The 19,066-nt window shown below is 36.7% G+C and overlaps 2 protein-coding genes across 2 annotated transcripts; one reads left to right on the top strand and one right to left on the bottom strand.

The window, feature by feature from the left end:
- The first annotated feature begins 2,945 nt into the window (after window positions 1-2,945).
- On the top strand, window positions 2,946-10,430 carry LOC120636408 (ATP synthase subunit gamma, mitochondrial-like). The gene is made up of 5 exons (XM_039907879.1): window positions 2,946-3,037; window positions 3,613-3,827; window positions 6,782-6,945; window positions 8,827-8,991; window positions 9,935-10,430. Exons 1-5 carry the CDS (start codon window positions 2,946-2,948, stop codon window positions 10,196-10,198), a joined length of 900 nt encoding a protein of 299 aa, XP_039763813.1. The 3' UTR covers window positions 10,199-10,430.
- Window positions 10,431-10,815: 385 nt separating this feature from the next.
- LOC120636411 (glycine cleavage system H protein-like) lies at window positions 10,816-16,123 on the bottom strand. The gene is made up of 5 exons (XM_039907883.1): window positions 16,077-16,123; window positions 13,692-13,803; window positions 12,671-12,750; window positions 11,892-12,020; window positions 10,816-11,498 (listed from the first exon to the last, which is right to left on the bottom strand). The coding sequence occupies exons 2-5, from the start codon at window positions 13,786-13,788 to the stop codon at window positions 11,337-11,339; spliced, it is 468 nt and encodes a 155-aa protein (XP_039763817.1). The 5' UTR covers window positions 13,789-13,803; window positions 16,077-16,123; the 3' UTR covers window positions 10,816-11,336.
- Window positions 16,124-19,066: the final 2,943 nt, after the last annotated feature.

The following is a 19,066-nucleotide window of genomic DNA, read 5'->3' as shown; positions in this document are numbered from 1 at the left end:
GATATACAATGAAATAATAATATACCCGGTGTTAAGTTGGTAGGGTGCGCGAAGGTCATTTGTTGCAAGTTGGTCCTTCTTTCATGACTTTATATAGAGGTCACTAATTATTTTTGCAGTTGGGTTGGGTGGTGGAATGGATATTTAGCTTCTTGTCCCCAATAAGGATATAAGGCAAGTTATGGTGAATGCACTGTTAATTCAACTTTAACACCGGTCGGTGTCACAAGGCTCAGAGCAGATGGTTTGGTATGTTTAATAATATGTCACTAGGTGGCGCTGTGAATATTTGTTTTAGATTGTCAATGTTTATAATATTATGTATTACATAAGTACAGAAATCCACTTTAAACGTCTTTGCCATACAAATCGTCGATATTTATGAGATACCAAGAAGACTATGTTTATCCAATAATTCACGTAATTCTTTTGCTCTGCTGCAGAAGGATAAACCTAAATGTAAATAATAATTATACACGATTTTTTCTATATTTTCCTCTTTACATTTGGAACAAGGAGTCCCTTACAACATGCATTATTAAGTTATAATATTAAGGAATACTGAAGCTTCCATACCAAAAACTAGAGGGCGCCGTCCCTGAAAAATACAAGGTAGCGTTGTGTTCACTCCAAATGTAGATAAGGGCGGCCCGGCAAGGGGACGTTACTATGGTATATGTACATCTCTTGGTAAAAATGTACGATTATTCACACAATAATTTTTGAAATCTCTTCGCTGCGATTCGTCGTAGTCGAAGAGTTTATTATATTTAAAATAGCTGGTGCTAGCGAACGCTTAGTAGTGTAGTGTTTTTGTAAAGGTGTTGATATTAGAAAACCCATAAAGAATGACGCTCCCTATTAGTAAGAGTAATTATGATGACGGACGTGCGTTTGCAAACCTAGTTATTAAAATACAAAGAGATTAATTATAATTCATATTAATTTTATTTATATTAATTAATAAAAATTAAATTAATGTGAATTTAAATTAATCTCTGTGTTTTAATAACTGGGTTTATACTTTTCAATAGTATATCAGTAAATAATAAAGACTATCTTTATTATTTACCGATTTTCTGAAACAGGAGGTCCTGACCTGATGAGCTGACTGAGCTCTGGCGCCATTGCAATTTGTTGCACAATTCTTGAGGAAAAATATAGGCTACCTAACGTCACACTACGTCACTTATAATAGTGCAATAGTGGGGTTTATGCGATGTCACTCTGTAAACCGGGATGTGTTAGAAAAGCAAATAAAATATTTTATAAGACAAGGAAGTTGAATGCGGATGAAGCGAATGCGGGGAATCACAAGTCTTAGATAAAATGCTGTTGATGCAATACAAGCATAGAGTTGCACGTGAAAGGTTTTTCTATAATTGCCACTCAAGCCGCAACACAGTTATAACAGCCAAGGCCAAGGTTGTATAAATTCACTATTTGCTTACATTGTTCAATTATTTATGTTTCCAATTTATAGGTTCTAGAAAATTTGGTTATTTCTTTTTATGATAGTTGTGTAAGTTTGAAAATATCATGTAAGAAGTATCATGAAAGGTGCTGGCTCAGTAAAGCTACACATTACGAGGTGAGATGGTATAAGTCGTATATCCGTTATGTAGTGAAGTTGGTTAATAAATATCGACGAGCCATAGGTAACGTGGGTCTAACTGAAGAAAAATAGTCATAATTAAAATAAAACGCAGAGCAATTACACCAAACCCTATTTAGATATATGAAAACAGCGGGTTATCATAGGCCATAATTATAATAACAACAATTAGTTATTATAACAACAATAATCTTGTAAGACATCGCGGAGGTGACAATCTCTGAATACAATCGATAGGTAAAGCGTTTGTCACAATTTGGTATATTGGTATGAAATAAATAGGCATAGTTGGTAGGCGAAATCAACCTAATGGAAGCTAGTTGTAAATTCAAGTTTGGAATTGTATAAAAAAAATTTTTTACCTACTTGATAGATTTAAAGCACAAGATACAAATTTATGTCAACTTCAATAAATGTTATACCAAGTAAAAACTTGGCATAACATTTATTACAGAAGTCGGTTTTTCTTTGGTTACAAACTTTTCTTGGATTACTAAAACAATCATAGAACGTTAATAGAGCTTGCTCTATATTGCATGTTATTTGGACACATAATTTAGAAGATATTGTTTTATGCCTGCCGTCCTATTTCAGATGAATTATCTTGTGTTTGGACGGCTTATATTAAGCATCTTATTACGACCAATAGTTAAGGTATTAAAGCAGCTAATCATTACAAAAGTATTAAGTATAAATTAATATTGCTTTTAAGAATATTTATAACTATTGCTTTTGGGTTTAAAAATATTCCTAGATGACCTGGGTTACTTCGGGATACTGGATTTTACCCTTACCCTTTAAACTGAAAGTGTACATCCCCCTCCCTAGATGGCGCTGTGCCGTTTTGCCAACAAGGTATCGTTGTGTTCACTCCAAAAGTATAAAAGGCCCACCGAGCGTACGACGAGCGTGTCTGATCGCCGCGACATATCGCACGCTTGATCGCGCTGCCGCGACTCTACCCGGACTTTACACCACTAACCCAACAGTCCTACCGAGCGACTCGTCTATAGTTGCAGACGGCGCTGAAACTGAACGGTTTCCCCGAGCCCCCAACTGGGAATCCGAGGAAGACTTCAGACGAGCGTTTCGTAATTCCGTTGAATACAAAAATTAATTTTTATTTCTACTCTTCACTACTTAACCTCGCTATATCAGCTTAAAAACCGCTATTTTATTTTTATCTGGTATAAGCTGTGAAAACTGCTAGACAACAATGCAAAGAGGATACAAATAATGTTTTTAAAAAAAGTTAATGTTTCATTGACAACCCTTTGACTTTTTGAAAGCGGCTCTGCAACTGTATTATTAATAAACAATAAATAATAAAATGGTGCAGTTAAAACAAGTCGCGCTTCGTCTGAAGTCGGTTAAAAATATTCAGAAGATAACGAAAACCATGAAGATGGTGTCAGCTAGCAAGTAAATATCCTTTGTATTTTAAACAGCTGAGCGAACTATAAACAAATCTATTACTATTAAACTTTTTGCGCGTAATCTATAGATATTATATATATATATATATATATATATATATATATATATATACTAGCTGACCCCAGCGCCATCTGTCGGGCTGATTTGTGAATCTAAACACTCCAGGGTGCCACCCAAACGCATACCGAAAAATTCATCCAAATCCGTCCAGCAGTCTAGGAGGAGTTCAGTGACATACACACGCACGCAAGAAATACATATATAAAGATATAGACGATAGTAACATATTAAATCAATGTGGTCAATCAATCTAATCTTAAGGAGATATACGTGTTATTAGGATAACGTGGAACAGGAAAGGAGGAGATAATAAGAAGTTATGAGACCGAATTGAGGGTTCACCCACCTGTGTTGGCGCATACACTTGTGCACTATTATATCTTCCGCGTATCTGGAAAACCTTTCTGGACATTGACCACCGTGGCTGATATCGGTCAGGAAAACTGAAAGTTTTTTCTGTAAAACACGGATTCTTACCTTTTCATAGAATAATTTTTAAGGTTTACAAAAGCAGAACGCGAATTAGCATCAGCTCGTCCTTTCGGATATGGTCCTCGGAAGTTCTACGAATCGAGTCAATTAGTGAAGGCGGAGAAGAACGGTGATGAAAAAGGGAAAAAATCCACACCTGAACCCGTAACCACCGAGAAGCCGGAAGAGGGCAAGGATGCTAAGAAAACCAAGAAGCTATACGTGGCTGTGACCTCCGATAGAGGCAAGGATACTTACTGTTGGTAGCGCTTGATTTTAGTTTGATGAATAGATTGCAGAACGGACTTAAGATAAGCCGCTATCCTGATGAAATGAGACATTATGTAAGTTCCTTTTGTTATTTTTTCAATAACGCATTGTTTTTATTTCGCAGCTCTTTAGTAAACTTATTTAACAATAAGGTATCTTCTACCTCTCGGCTATCCCAGATTTTACACACGGCTTTGACTCATCTTGAATTTCTTAATAGTTGGAGATGATTGTTTCTAAATCATAGACTTTAATTTTATTGTTCCTGGTGAAGCCACGTTCCGCATGTTTAATAAACTGAGAATGGCTGTGTTCTGGGCTAGAAGTCGTGGTTGATGGTGTCATTACTGGCACACCAGGCTTAACATCTACACTGCGAGTTGGTGGACACTTGGCGGCACTTGATCTTAGAAAAGTTCAGAAAAACTTTTTGGCGATAATTGGGTTTTTAATTTTTATGTATCGTCAACAAAACTGTATACATTATTGAGTTGATAGCCCCGTCGAAGCATTGCAATATTATTGAGACTGATTTTTTTATATAATATTATTAAAGTTATAACACACTTTTATAATATGATAACGAAGGTATTATAGATTTACTTTTACACAAGTTTAAATAATATAGTATCCTATTTATGAATTCCTTATCGACAAGGTTGCCCGGAAGCAAGCCGCACCGCTTTCTTCTCACACAAAATAGAACGATTATTGTTATATTTTAAAATGATGTTTGAAAAGAGCGACTGCTGAATTTCATGCCAGCACCTTCGTGGTAGAAACTGCCTTCCGAACCGGTGGTAGAGTCACTACAAGCAGATATACTTGACGTTTTAAAAGTGCTTATATTAGGACTACTTGAAATAAATGAATTTTTAATTTGAATTTGAATTGCTGTTATGTTGTAGGTTCAAGTAGCTTATTTATCTCACAAATTAGTGTAAGGAAACGTAGATAATTCCTGTGTTTGCTAACGTAACTATTTACAAGCAAATCAAACGATATTGCTATAAGAGGATAAAATATTTTATTTAAATACTTGTTGTTTCCGACGATTTCGCAGTACAGATATTTCTACTTATTTCGAAGTAATATATCTATATCTAATATAACCGACATAATAATATTATTTACCTAATATATGACTTCTTTAAAGTCTCTATCGGCACCATTCAATAAGATAGTTACCGGCCTTATTTAAATTCGTCTGTCCGTGTGTCTGTTTTAGTTGCCGACTTAAATTTTACCAAATTATATGTTATATGTAATCATAGTTCAAAATTAAAGCAGAGAATTATGTTATATCGTAATAATTTAAACTTTCGGGTTAAAATACATTCGACTCACATATATATATGTGAATCGAATGTATTTTAACTATAAAAGAAATATAGATCTGAAAGCTTTTCATAATCTTTCGAGAGTCAAAAATTTAAATCTATCTAACTTGTACATGTAATTTTTTTTTTATCGATGAAGTCAATTACTAATGACATTTATCTTTTACAAGCCCGATAGCCTGCGGGTGACCACGTACCATATCACAAGGTCGCGGATTCGATAAGTGTTAGCAAATAAGATTTAAATACATGAAATAATATCATATACGAACTTAACATACTTATTTTAAAGATTTATAAATTATAGTGCTCGAGAATCTGTTCAAAGGGGCCTAAATCTTGTAGTACCAAGCTTGTCTTACCACTGTCGGCAGTTTAATTTTATCCTCATCAATATAAGTTTTTATGCGAAGTCATAGCATAAAAACTTGTATTAATTCTCAGAACAATGACTATTCATTCTGAGTATAAATCAAAAGCTGGCAACTAATAAAGATTATACGACACATGTCGTTAGAAACTGTCAGATTCTTGACAAGTGAAAGTCATGGCCGTAGTATTTTGTAGAGCTTTTTACACTAAACTAAATAGATATGCTCAAAATCACTCAGCACTCAGCGGGCGAAGTGACGAGATCCGTAAGAGATCTCTAGAGTTACTGGCAGCTACCTCGCTAGCGACTAGCTAACTCATCGAACCGCGAAGCTAAAGTAACAAGGGACGGAGCACATAGCTCGGAGAACTGATGGACGTTGGAGTCCCAAGGTGCTGGAATGGCAGCCCTGCACCAGTAAACGCTAGACCTATTTATGACGGCCGATTGGTAGCGATCCTGCTTTCTGAGTCCAAAGCCGTGGGTTCGATTCCCACAACCGGAAAACGCTTGTGTGATTACCATGAATATTTTTCAGTGGCTGTGTGTTTATATGTATATTATAAGTATTTATGTGTATAATTCATAAAAATATCCATCAGTCATCTAAGTACCCATAACACACGCTTACTTTGGGGCTAGATGGCGATGTGTGAGTTGTCGTAATATATTTATTTATTATTTCCGACAGTGAAAATTTATTGTTACCTGAAGATAAAGGGGTGTAAAGCGGACGATGGCCAGAAATATGGTCAAGACAAATATGTATTTTTCCGCTGTCAAGAACTACATAGATTTAATAATAGTGTAAAATTACTCCAGTCAAAATAAAAAACCAATTTAAGGATCATACACCAACATATATTTTTGTCGATTACGCTAACAATATACTTCCACTTTAAATTCATTAAATAATTACTATTTTACTAATATAACCCTTTCCCTTTCTCCTTTTCTCTTTTAAAATGTCAGAAAATAATCCCAAACTCCCGATGTCGCTTCCCGCGCCATCTTTTTTTCCGTTCTTCGTTTCAACTTCCAACTTTCGTGGCAGCGCCGTCTTATCAAATTACAAACTCCAAATCCATGACTGTTTACATCAAAGGGTTGATGACTTTTAAAAGTTCTAGATTCTCTTTATTGATCTAGCTTAGAATAGCATTTTACTTTGTCTGCACTCGTCGCGTTAAGAGCTGCAGTATATTTTGTACGCAGGACTTTGCGGCGGTGTGCATTCGGGCGTGTCGCGGCGTGTGCGGCGCACGCTGAGCGAGCGCGCGGGCGATGCGGCGCGGCACCGCCTGGTGTGCATCGGCGATAAGTCGCGCGCCATGCTACGCCGCGCCTTCGCCGAGAACATGCTCGTCAACGTAAAAGACGTAAATACTCTGTAGGCATTGGCGACCACAGAACTAAGAACATGCAGAATCCTCATTCAGCCATTGTTGCATGCGGTTGCATTTCGTGTCCAAAACAGAGAAAACGCCCCGCGCACGTCTCACTTCAAACCCGCGGAATGTTGCTAACTCACAAACTTTATCTTTACCCCATTTTATGGTAAACGTTTAGAACATTAGAGGTAAAATAATTTGTGTCTAAATGAATCAAGTGACTGGCCGCCCTTAATAATAAAATACGTTCGAGATACACTACCAAAGTGGAGTTGTTTTTGATGCTACAATATTTATCGTGTACGCAGTTTCTGCCGCTGGATCTGTCTATCGGCTGATATGATGACGATGATGACACGGTTTCTGTAGGATCCAAGTGTGGATTGGTAGTCTTCATCTTCAGAACATCGGTCAGGCGTCCAGGTTTTATCAAGATGTTTTCCTTTAATGAAAATGATATTTTAATTGCAAATTAGCGATTAAGATTTAAATACTTGAAATTATATTATATACGTGCTTAACATACTTATTTTGAAGATTTATAAGTTATATTGCTCGAGGATCTGTTCAAAGGGGCAAACGCACATTACTCTGAAAAGTAAGAGGTGCGAAGCCATGCACTGACATTAGGCTATCAGCGCTAAAATGTTTATTAAAAATATACTGATGATGGTCAATGTTATTGCTGTGACGTGGTGTAGTGACGGTAGATCAGAGTACGGTTTTCCCCACCACTCCTCTCCTGGCGAGTGTCGCACTACTACGCTCAGCCCGGCTGCCCTGCTCAACAATTTTTTACTTTATTAGTAATGTTTCGCTATTATGTTTGTGACACAATAATTATCGTTGATTGAAGTAGCGCCACTCCGCTTTAACGATAATATTATTGTATTTTATCGTCTTTGTTATTTATATAGGCAACGCCAAAATAGTTACGTACGTAGATACCGTTTAGTTGGAAAAACAATTTTATTTTTCTTTATTTATGTATCGACGTCCTTCCAAGTTAAGAAATAACAAACTTCAATCATTTGAAACAGAACATAAACCAACTTTTTTATAATCTAAATTTCGACCATTTGGCGAACACAAGCCAAATAAGGAAATCGATACTAATTGACGATATGCTACATTGTTACTACCTTAAAAGTTTAGACCATTTTCCAACGCATGAAGCATTGGAAAATGACAATAACCCGGTTATGACCGGCCCACTACGGGCAGGTCTCCTCTCAGAATAAGATAGACCGTAGTCCACCACGCAGGCCAAGTACAGATTGGTAGACTTCACGCCTTGGAGATCGTTATGGAGTACTCTCCCGCATGCAGGTTTCCTCAAAATACTTTCTTTCACCGTTCAAGCAAATAGTATTATTGATGAGTAAATTACAAAAAGCTTGCTAGACCGTAATACAGAACGTCAGTATAATATGTGCTGCAATATGAGAAGGAATCGACATTGCTATACAAAATACTGATGACGATTCAAATGGTATAGGCACAAGGCGAGCCATTATAGGAATCCTTATTTACATAGAGAAAATAAAAAAATTAAAAAACCCGCTGTTAGAAAACACACTGCCACATTGTAGAACAGAATTGCTTATGTCGCGTCACACGTAAATAACTTAGCTGCTAGAAAAATAATTCAAATATTAAAAGCGATGTTAGCCGAGGATCTGTTTGGTGTATATAAAACATGAATAAATTAAAAATTGCGCCACACGGATTCTCCTGCTTTTCGCTGAGTATAGCAAATTAAGCTTAAATTTTCATAAAATATCTATGAGCGCTTCATGATAGTTCTACATTAATGAAACATTTTTGAATTTGCATTTTAATTTTGAATTTGCATTGCATATTGCTTAGATTGGTCGCATAGCGCCCGAGTTTGTCGACGCGTCTGTGATCGCCGCGGCTATCGTGCAGTCGGGCTACTCGTACGAAGTTGGCGAGATCTTCTACAACAAGTATTTCAGCCCCGTCAAGTACGAGATGACCATTATGCCCTTTTTCAACAAATTCAAGATTGAGGTAAATACTACTCGTAAAAACTACGAGCTACGAGCTTTTCAGTAGTAGTAGCTTAACGTGGCAGAGCTCGTCAGGAGACTATAGCACTGCTTATGACGCCTCCACATGCACATGCGCTTAACACCAACGCATCAGGTTGATAAATACGGGGTAGCACTTTGTAGGATGTATTCCAGGTATGCGCTGCAAAGTTTGCTCTGTTTGTATGGATAGATTTCTGTCAATTATTACTAAAAAAAGCTATGGTTCCTCTATTGGAATAACAATACGGATGCTAGAAGCTGTTATCATGACCACTAGCAACCAGTCATGGTTGCTAGTGGTCATGATGATATGTTCTTCTTTACCGTGGTACGCCATCTGACCCTTTCTCCAGCTACTTCGAGAGCTCAGTAGACCGGTTGTGTCATTTATCTGGTTGGACCAAATCAAATTGGGTTGTAATCTTTTCCACTTTGTCAGTGACTACTTTTTCTCTAGTTTACGTCCATCGTTCCAGCAAAGTGTCTGAAGTACGCCTGAATTTGCTTTTGGTAGAGAGCCTTGTTTCGGGATTTTCCTCAAGCATCACATTTTCGCAGATTTTGGGGTCCACGTCTCAGCCCTATAGCATAAAATTAATAAGACGAGTTTACCTATGCGTTTTTGCTAAGTCTTAAACAATAATAAAAAAAATTAAAAAAAAAAAAATCTCCCTGTCAGAGGATTGGCTTGACTGAGAATTCCTTGTCCAAATTTTGGGTCGCTGGGACCAGAAAAACTTAGCCATTCTAACTCTCCTACGCGTGTCCACTGCACTCCACTGAGCTGAAAGTTCGTCTTTATCTGTGGCGTAAATATCACGCACCTCTATTTGTTTGTATGCGTGAGAATTGGTAAGGAAAATATTAAACGTGTGACCAAATAATATGCTGCAAGCGTTATCCGCAGTTATTGTCCGCAGACAGCACCAAACATGAACGCCTTCGACGAGGTGGACGACGAGGAACTGGAGAGCTACTCGGAGTGGACGTTCGCGGCGCTTCTGTTCTACGCACTTAAGGAGTCCGCGGCGTCGGAGCAGTCCGCGCGGATGGCGGCCATGGACAACGCCACCAAGAACGCGGAGGACATGATCAGGAAGCTGACGCTGCTGTTCAACCGAACGCGCCAGGCCGTCATCACCAGAGAGCTCATCGAAATCATTTCGGGAGCTGCCGCCTTGTAGCTGTTCGCTACGAGGACAAGTCAGCGTTTGACTGCGACCTTTTACGAGGATGCAGTCTTAAAACTCACTACCAACCCACTCCGAATTGACTCGGTAATGACAGTAGAGATACTAAACAAGCTTTAGTAGGGCTACAATAGCCAAATAGACAAAAGAGATTAGATGTCACTTTCATAGTAATAGGTATCTGTGCTAATTTCATTATAAGTAATATTACTTTTTATTTTGCAATATTTTGATCATTCGCTGATAAATAATTGATTAGTAAATTAAAACTACAATGTTAATTATCTTTATTTAGGTAACAAATGCAATAAAATCTTATAACAACAAACTCTTATTTTATTCTTATTTGTACATAAATAAAAAATACATAGGTCAAAACAATATAACAGTACATAGAATACTATGATAGACATACAAAAATATATAGACACGACACAGGTACGACATATCCGAAATATAACAGGTATATCTAATAATAGGAAATTGGAAAATAATAATTGTTATTCAATATTAAAATAATTTGTAACGTCTTAAATATTTAAATAACATTAACTTACAGAGATGAGTAACTTATAATAGGAGGTAAGTCCTAAATGCGACTCTGGGTACAACTTTTGTCACTAGGAAAACAAAAGTACGGATATCGAATAAGTCAGGTTCAAAGCCTTTTTCAGCTACATTTACCTTAAAATCTAATTCGAATTCAGGATTCACTGTCCTTGCGTCTGCAATTCAAAGCAGAAAATTTATATAACAACCTCAGATGAGAGATTAAATTTATTTATGTTATAAGATAACACCATCCATCTGAGGACTTTCTACTCTTTGGATGGCACTACGATGATTTTGGATTTTGATTGATTATTTATTAACGTCGCGTCGGGCGTAAGTGAAGAAGTACTCGTAACATTATATTGGATAAAACCAGTTGGTGCGCAAAATAGTAAGACTACCTTGGAGGCGAGACGTACAGAATCCTAAACTTGGTATATACAAAATTGCTCAAACGACTGTTTTATGTTGTGGAACTGATATCATCTTCTGCATGTATGTAGGTAGTATGATGACGAGTGGAAATTGGTTGACTAGAGAAAATCCTTATAAGTTCGCATTTAGTCCAAGAATAAAAGTATCAGTGAGAATCCTCCAAAAATTTGTCGTACGCAGTCTGATCCATCAGTTGTTTTAGCTCGTCTGGCGCGCTGAGCTTCACCCGGAACAGCCATCCCTCATCGAAGTATGACTTGTTGATCAGCGAGGGCGTGGATTCTACTGCGCTGTTCTTCTCTACTATCTGAAATAAACAATCATTTTTACTACTAAGAATCAAAATATGAAATCGTGGGATTGTGTGTTTGACGACCGCCCTGGCTTAACGATGAGCGCTGTGAATTTAATTGGGAGGTTCGATTCACAGCAGGGGCATTTTGGGAATTTATAATTTCTGAATTTTCTCTGGTCTGCTTTGGTGGAAGGCTTTTGACGTGGCTAGTTATCACCCTGCCGACAAAGACTTGCCGCTCAGCGCTTTGGTGTTCCGGTGCGATGTCGCGTAAAAACCAATTAGGGGTATAACTACCATACATCCTAACAGTTTATTCCGCTACCAACTTAGACTGCATCACCAGGAGAGATTGCAATCGAGGGTTAACTTGTAGTGGAATAAAAGAAATAAAAAAAAACACACGGTCCCTGAGACTGGCGCGACGATCTCACTGGCCGCCTTCACGCTCTCCACAGCTCCGCATTCGTCGCCTGACGCCACGGCCGAGCCCACTTCTGGCAATTGCACGAACACCACCTCGCCGAGCGCTTCCTGCAATGGTTGTATAAACACCATTTAACTACATTAACGTTAGTTCATATTATGTAACAATTGATGTGTAATAGCAACATTACGTTGTATCTAATATCTGTTAGCCGCTACTAACAGCTACTGGGATGAAGCGGTGATGGCCTAGTGGTTAGGGCTTCGGCTTCCATTTCGGAGGGACCGAGTTCTAACCTAACACACACCTTTCTTTGCGGAGATATTTGCATTAACTCTGATTGTAGTGACACTACCGGCAAGGAAGGCAAGTTCCACCGAGAAGAAGCCGACAAAAAACAAAGCAGTTGTGCTCTCTTTCAACTTTAGCTTTAACTACTTTACTTTGCTGTGCTTTAAAGGTAAAGAAAGTATCGTAATCTGCACACCTAAGAGGTCTCCATAATGTTCTCAAAAGCATGTGAAGTCTACCAATTTTCTCTTGGCGAAAGCTTTGTGGACCTAAGAACTTCTCATTCTGAAAGAAGACCCATACTTTATTACTTATACTATTACTCAACTAACGTTGAGGCGAGGTGCGGCGTTGAGGGAACGACTGTATGGAAGTTAGCTAACGCAGCGTAGATAGACTAATGTCAAAGCGTGGAGCGGCGAATTCGGTAGCGAAGGATACAATTTAAAGTTTAGGCCGGACTCACCTGGGCGTAATTTGAAATCCCGACCGTGCCAACTCCTGCGTCCACCGTCACCCACTCATGGTCTCGCGTGTAATATCGACCTAGAATAAAAGTTAGGTAAGCAATTAATGAACAATGCTTTTGCCAGCTTTGATTTTGATCTTTTTTACATGAGAGTTACATACAGCTGTAACATACACTAAATTCAACTTAGTTTTGATTTTATTACTTTTTGTATAAATTCCATATTCTGTATATTGTTGTTATATTTCAATTATTAAAATAGATTACTTGGCAGGGCCTAACCCATTTTTCGTGATACAGGCACGAATAGATAAAACGATTTATATTTTTTTATTACATTAAATGTTTTTCCGTTCAGCCAAAAAATTAACAAAATTTCGCATTGCTTTCGTACTAAAAGTACGAAAGTTCGTATAAAAGTAAGTAGTAGTAAGTTTCGTACTTGATTATGTTTATTTTTATTATCTATATGTTCATATATGTATGATTGAGTATATATTAGTTTATTATTTTATATTTATTTATTATATTTTTCTTATTTGTGCAATTTTGTTTATGTATTTGTATTTAGCTATTTGAATGTACGTTTATAATAATTTTACACCACCTGTCCGCTCTCTCTCATCTTGTCCTAATCCAAAGGTTGCCTGGCAGAGATCGCTACTTAGCGATAAGGCCGCCTTTTGTATTCTACTTCTGTCTTTGTATTTCTTTTGTTTTTTTTATTTTCCTAACTTCATTGTGGTGTACAAATAAAGAGTTAAATAATAATAATAATAATAATAAAAGAGCAATGCTTATATTTCACTTAGCAAGCATACACTGGGGGGCATATAAATTCGCTAGCACATGCGTGCCTTGCATTGGTGTTTAAAGATAAGTAGCAACTGCATTGGTGTAGTCATGTAACCGTATAACAAACTCAGAGTAGGTACCATTGAGGGTTCTACCTACTTGCGCTTCTTTTACAATGAAGCTTGCAGCTTTAGATTTATTTACTATTCAAGCGAATCGTTACCTTTACTCTCGGTGCTATACAGCGTCCTTCGGCAGCGAGGAGTTATTCCAGATCTTCCAAACCTGGACACCGTCCGTATTACACTGCATAAGACCATGTTACCTTCTTGCTACTGTGGATTGCATTAAATTAAAATTGAAGCTAGTTAATCAATCAAGGACTAATATTTATTTATATTTATTTATATATTTGAATAGTTAATTTTATGCAGGACTAGCGTTCCCTCGCGATTTCGTCCGCGTATAGGACAACCTTAAAAGATAGGCAGATGCTGTTGTTGACTTATTTTTAGAACTTTTAAAGGGGAACAACTTTGTCATACATGATTTTTGAGAAACTTTAAACGATTACGAAGCGCACGCAGCGAAAGCTTTCATAAGGAAAAAAACCCGATTTTGAAACATTCTTCTTCGGTGCTATGCTCCTATTGGTCTTAGCGTGATGATATAATATAGCCTATAGCCTTTCTCGAAAAATGGGCTATCTAACACTGAAATAATTTTTCAAATCAGACCAGTAGTTCCTGAGATATTTTCGTTCAAGTAAACAAACAAACTCTTCAGCTTTATATAAAATAGTATAAGAAAGGGATATCCACTATATTTCCATGGTTGTGTCTCCATTTTTCTTGTTCAGTTATAAAAAAAGGATTTTAATTGCTTTTAAAACTTTTAATTTGATAATATTTAAAATAATATTTTCATTTATTAAACAAAAGAGATAAGTATATTTGAATTGTTCTGTTTGCAAGAAAAGGAAATCTTAAAATAAATAAATAATTTCTCACTTTGGGCATAAATAGTGATCCTTAAGCCTATCTGCATTCCCACTGATTAGACTAATTAGACTTATGAATGAATGAAACGAAGCTGTACATTATTGCGTAGTAGTCTTAAATCACGCAGATATAGTATTTAGTTAAGAAGTGCGTGATCTCTTGATCCCAGCGTAGCCTTGAGCTATATAGACAAACGCATTATAACTTACTGAGCCGAGCTACTGTCGATTTCAATGACTTTGTTTAGAAAAGTTCAATAAACACTGATAAAGTTTAGAATTATATCTATGTCGCTTCTTGTTTTAGGGTTCCGAATGTAGCGCTTTATCGGAAATAAATAAATAAATAAATATACTACGACAATACACACACGGCCATCTAGCCCCAAAGCAAGCTCAGCTTGTGTTATGGGTACTAAGATTACTGATGAATATTTTTATGAATTATATAATTCATAAATACTTATAATATATAGATAAACACCCAGACACTGAAAAACATTCATGTTCATCATACAAACATGTTCCAGTTGTGGAAATTGAACCCACGGCCATGGACTCAGAAAGCAGGGTCGCTGCCCACTGCGCTAATGTTAAACCGAAGTCCTTACAACTAGACTATCACCGCTTTTGCACTGCGTTTAGAGATGCTGGTATGACATTCCAGCACTTGAGGATCTCTTATTCTTCTTATATCTCTTCACTTCTGTTCAGTTATTTGTAAACGTACACTCATATTATGAGCATAGGACAATCGCTTCGTATTCACATACACACATTCACATAGCAGCAATACACACTCTCTGTATTGCCTGCTATGTGAATACGAGGCTTCCTACCTAATTAAATCGTTTCCTACTTACACACTAGGTATACAGTACGTGTAGGGTACTTCGCGATTGACTACAATTTAAAAGTTTAGCAATGAATTTAACGTTTAACAAAAGTATAAACCTACCTACAGTGAAACATGCGAATTTCAATAATAAAACTTCCACCGTTGAATAATTGCGAAGCATAGTTTAGAATTCCGTAGCTCATAAACGAAAATGAAAGCCTTATATTAAAGCAATTGAGAATTATGACTGGCCCTACCCGGGAATAGAACCTAAGGTCTCTTAGCAGAGCATGCTATAACAAAAACAAAGAGGCACTAAGGTTGAAAAAATTTTACGTTATACTATTAAAAACTATTATAAAAAGATACACCTACTTAACAAGTCTTTCAAATCGTATTTTCAATTTCATTGACCGAATATCAGTATAATATTATTAGACCTACTTTATATTTTACCAGTAGATCTTTACTAATAGAGAATTACCTACTATAATCATCATAGTAGGTACTTTATTGGTAATATATTCAAGAATAGGCTTTTTTTTGATTAGTTAAATATTATTAAGAATATTATATATGACATTACGATTTTGAGTTAGTGTGTTTTTAGTAGGTCAGAATAACTTGCGCGTGAGTGTTTCCCCGCTAAGAACGAGCTGACTGGCCCTTGAAACAAACACATTGCAACTCAAGAATTATAAAGCTTTTTGAGAGATACACCTAATTAGTAGAAATAATTTAAAAATGTGATAATGAAGCAATAAACTCACCTTATCAGTGAAGAAACGTCCGGGTCGAGGCAAGCGCGAATATCGAGTGGAGGGCTTTCGATAATCGACAGATCGAAAGATTGACTCGAGAGTCTACATATTCAAAATATTTCAATCAATCTGTATATTTTTTCATTGTAAACTGTAAAATGATGTTGGTAAAGAGCAATCTGCTGAGTTTCTTGCCGGCTCTTCTCGTTGGAATCGGCCTTCCGAACCGGGGGTAGAGACAAACAGACTGACTTGACGTTTCAAAAGTGCCTATAAACTGGGCCTACTTGAAATTAATTTTTAATTTTTAATACACCAGTCTTGACTGAGTAAAGCAGTACTGACTAACTATACTCACTTCACTTTGCTTCCCTTGTTATGTTTTCAAACAACTATCGGGATTCCATTTAACAGAAATAGTAGAGACTTCCTTTCATTGAACACTCTATGGACATCTTTACGGGGTAAAGTTACACTACCAATTACTATATGAGTACTTATGAACTTAACATGACAGAATGTTGTAAACTTAATCGTTATCAATTTCTCTTTTTGTTTCGTAGCCGTGCTTTTTAGACAGACAACGTCTGGGGAAGTGCTATGGCCATGCTTATTTCTGCCGCTAAGTAGCATTCTGAAGGGACGCCTCAAATTGATGGTCACAGGGCAGCATGTGGCATGCGTGCTGCTTCCATAACCTGTGTTGCTCTGTTTATAGACGTTGGTTTTCTCTTAACATCAGATGGGCCATCTGCTTCGTCCATCAATTATTTTTATAAATAAACCGTTGTTCTTTTTTGCAATTTTTGTTTACTTGAATAAAATTAAACATAACCAAATTCCACAGTTATCCCTAACATAGTAATGAAGAATTGTTTTTATGATGTAATCGCCATAACTTAAAAAAATTGTTCTGAGTCTGACTGCAAATTTGCGTTAGAGGTAACATTGAACTTTTTCTTGTGTCGACAAAAACTTTACATAATCATGTAGTATTTTTAGTATCTAGTTTCAGTAGGACCTTGGTCACTCATTAGTCTAGAGATTAGCATGTTTGACTACAGATTACGAACGCCTGATAGACATTTCCAGTACTAGAGTTATGAATTTGGAGATAGAGTTACACCGTCGTTCCTGCTTCTCACGCCATCCCACTTTGGAGCAGCGTGGTGGGGAAATACTTTATCTCCCTCTCTTGTACCTATATGAGACAGGATACCTATTCGTGGGACATAGATAAGCTTATAATGATGATCTGAGAATCTATACTGAAGACTTTCAAGCTCACTAATTAAATTATTAAATAATTAATTCAAAAAAAGTGATTTATTACCAGTAATCTTTACGTCAACTTATGACACGTATTGTTTATGTAATATTCACAAATATTCAACAACTATTGCGGCAACACATTTTAGTGGTGTGCAGTAACGCCTGATAACCTAGAGAATTACTTACAAAAGTCAAAGCATTGAATTAGTTTTATGCGTGTGAAACCCATTTCTCGAGCCTTTTCGCCAATTGCATAGCTGATGAGTCAATATTGAGCATTTTTTTCTGTGTATGTAAACTGACTTAACTGTGAGTAAGGCAGTCATTTTAAACCCATATCCGTAATCAGTTATAAGCGACATTGTACTGGAATTCTAAAGGCTTATAAAATTATTTTTCAAAATTAAAATTTTATATTCAAATTGTTATACAATACTTGGGATGTGCTTCTACCATACTTTTGAAATAAAATATTAACTAGGTACCTACCATGTGCGGGGAGTGCTTCTATATGAATTATTCCCAGTACCGCTCTCCGTTTTGACATAAAACCGCGCTAACACTTCAAAATTCAAAATTCATTTATTTCAAGTAGGCCTAATATAAGCACTTTTGAAACGTCAAGTCTGTCTGTGTGTAGTGACTCTACCACCGGTTCGGAAGGCAGATTCTACCGAGAAGAAGCCGGCAAGAAACTCAGCAGTTGCTCTTTTCCAATTTCAACAATTTACATTTTAAAATTCATTTTTCTATCTTGTGAGAGATGAAAGCGGAGCCGGATGCTTCCAAGCAACCTTGTCATTAAGAAATTCATCAATTGAATAATAACCTTGCTGTAATAAATGTGTTTTAACACATTCTTTAAACTTATGCATTGGTAGGTCCAAAATTACCTTAGGAATCATATTATAAAAGCGTATACTCAATCCCACAAATTACTTCTGCACCTTTCGCAGACGATATGCAGATGTCACTAATTTATGGCCATTTCTTGTAAGTCGACTGTTTATATCCACTTTTTGTTTATAAAGACTAATATGTTGTCTTACAAATACTATATTTTTATAGAATCGTACCCTCGAGACGACGCCGCGCCCCGACTCCCCGGTAGTTCACTACGTCGATTTCATTCACGAAAGTGGGTATTGTCTTTGCCCAATATAGGTTCAGACTGATGATGATAACATAAGATCTAATCCAAATTGGAACCAAATAGCGTCTTACAGCTATAAATGTACACCACTATAATACTTATCTCAATTAGTTAAACTATTTCTCTGTCTCAGCAGCTTATCACCGTAACTTGCGGGCGATACCACAATCAATATTTACCTACTCTGCAGGGGGTTAGGTACTCTTCGCAACTCGCTGATAACCTGGCTTATTATAATGTTTCACGTTTAGTACGTAAATACGTATGTAGGTACTTATGTGAGGCAGTATGCAGTCATTAACAACACAATTCCGTGACATATTTTATTTTAATCTAAATCGTTATGTTTAAACAGCGTTTGCAAGCGCACAAAAATACGTTTGTTACGACATTACATGTCTTTGAATCTCTTTGCTTTTCTCTTTTAAAATATGCGTATTTATACGCATAAACCTTCCGCTTGAATCACTCTATTGATGGCTGAAAACTGCATTAAAATTTAGTTCGTTCGTATTAGACCTGATTACGAACGCTCTTGCAAACCAAATGCTTATAGGTCCAAGGTCAAATACTG

Source organism: Pararge aegeria, chromosome Z, assembly GCF_905163445.1.
Source record: "Pararge aegeria chromosome Z, ilParAegt1.1, whole genome shotgun sequence".
NCBI classification, from domain to species: Eukaryota; Metazoa; Arthropoda; class Insecta; order Lepidoptera; family Nymphalidae; genus Pararge; species Pararge aegeria.
Note: the sequence above shows the minus strand (reverse complement) of the source record. Positions and strands in the feature narration are given on the sequence as shown.

Excerpts from the sequence above, each read along its gene's own strand:
- LOC120636408 (XM_039907879.1), top strand. The coding sequence starts at position 2,946 with ATGGTGCAGTTAAAACAAGTCGCGCTTCGTCTGAAGTCGGTTAAAAAT. Across the intron at positions 3,038-3,612 it reads AAGATGGTGTCAGCTAGCAA|GTTTACAAAAGCAGAACGCG; the intron begins GTAAATATCCTT and ends ATAATTTTTAAG. Across the intron at positions 6,946-8,826 it reads TGCTCGTCAACGTAAAAGAC|ATTGGTCGCATAGCGCCCGA; the intron begins GTAAATACTCTG and ends CATATTGCTTAG.
- LOC120636411 (XM_039907883.1), bottom strand. The coding sequence starts at position 13,788 with ATGGTCTTATGCAGTGTAATACGGACGGTGTCCAGGTTTGGAAGATCT. Across the intron at positions 12,021-12,670 it reads GGATTTCAAATTACGCCCAG|GAAGCGCTCGGCGAGGTGGT; the intron begins GTGAGTCCGGCC and ends CAACCATTGCAG. Across the intron at positions 11,499-11,891 it reads TCGCGCCAGTCTCAGGGACC|ATAGTAGAGAAGAACAGCGC; the intron begins GTGTGTTTTTTT and ends TGTTTATTTCAG.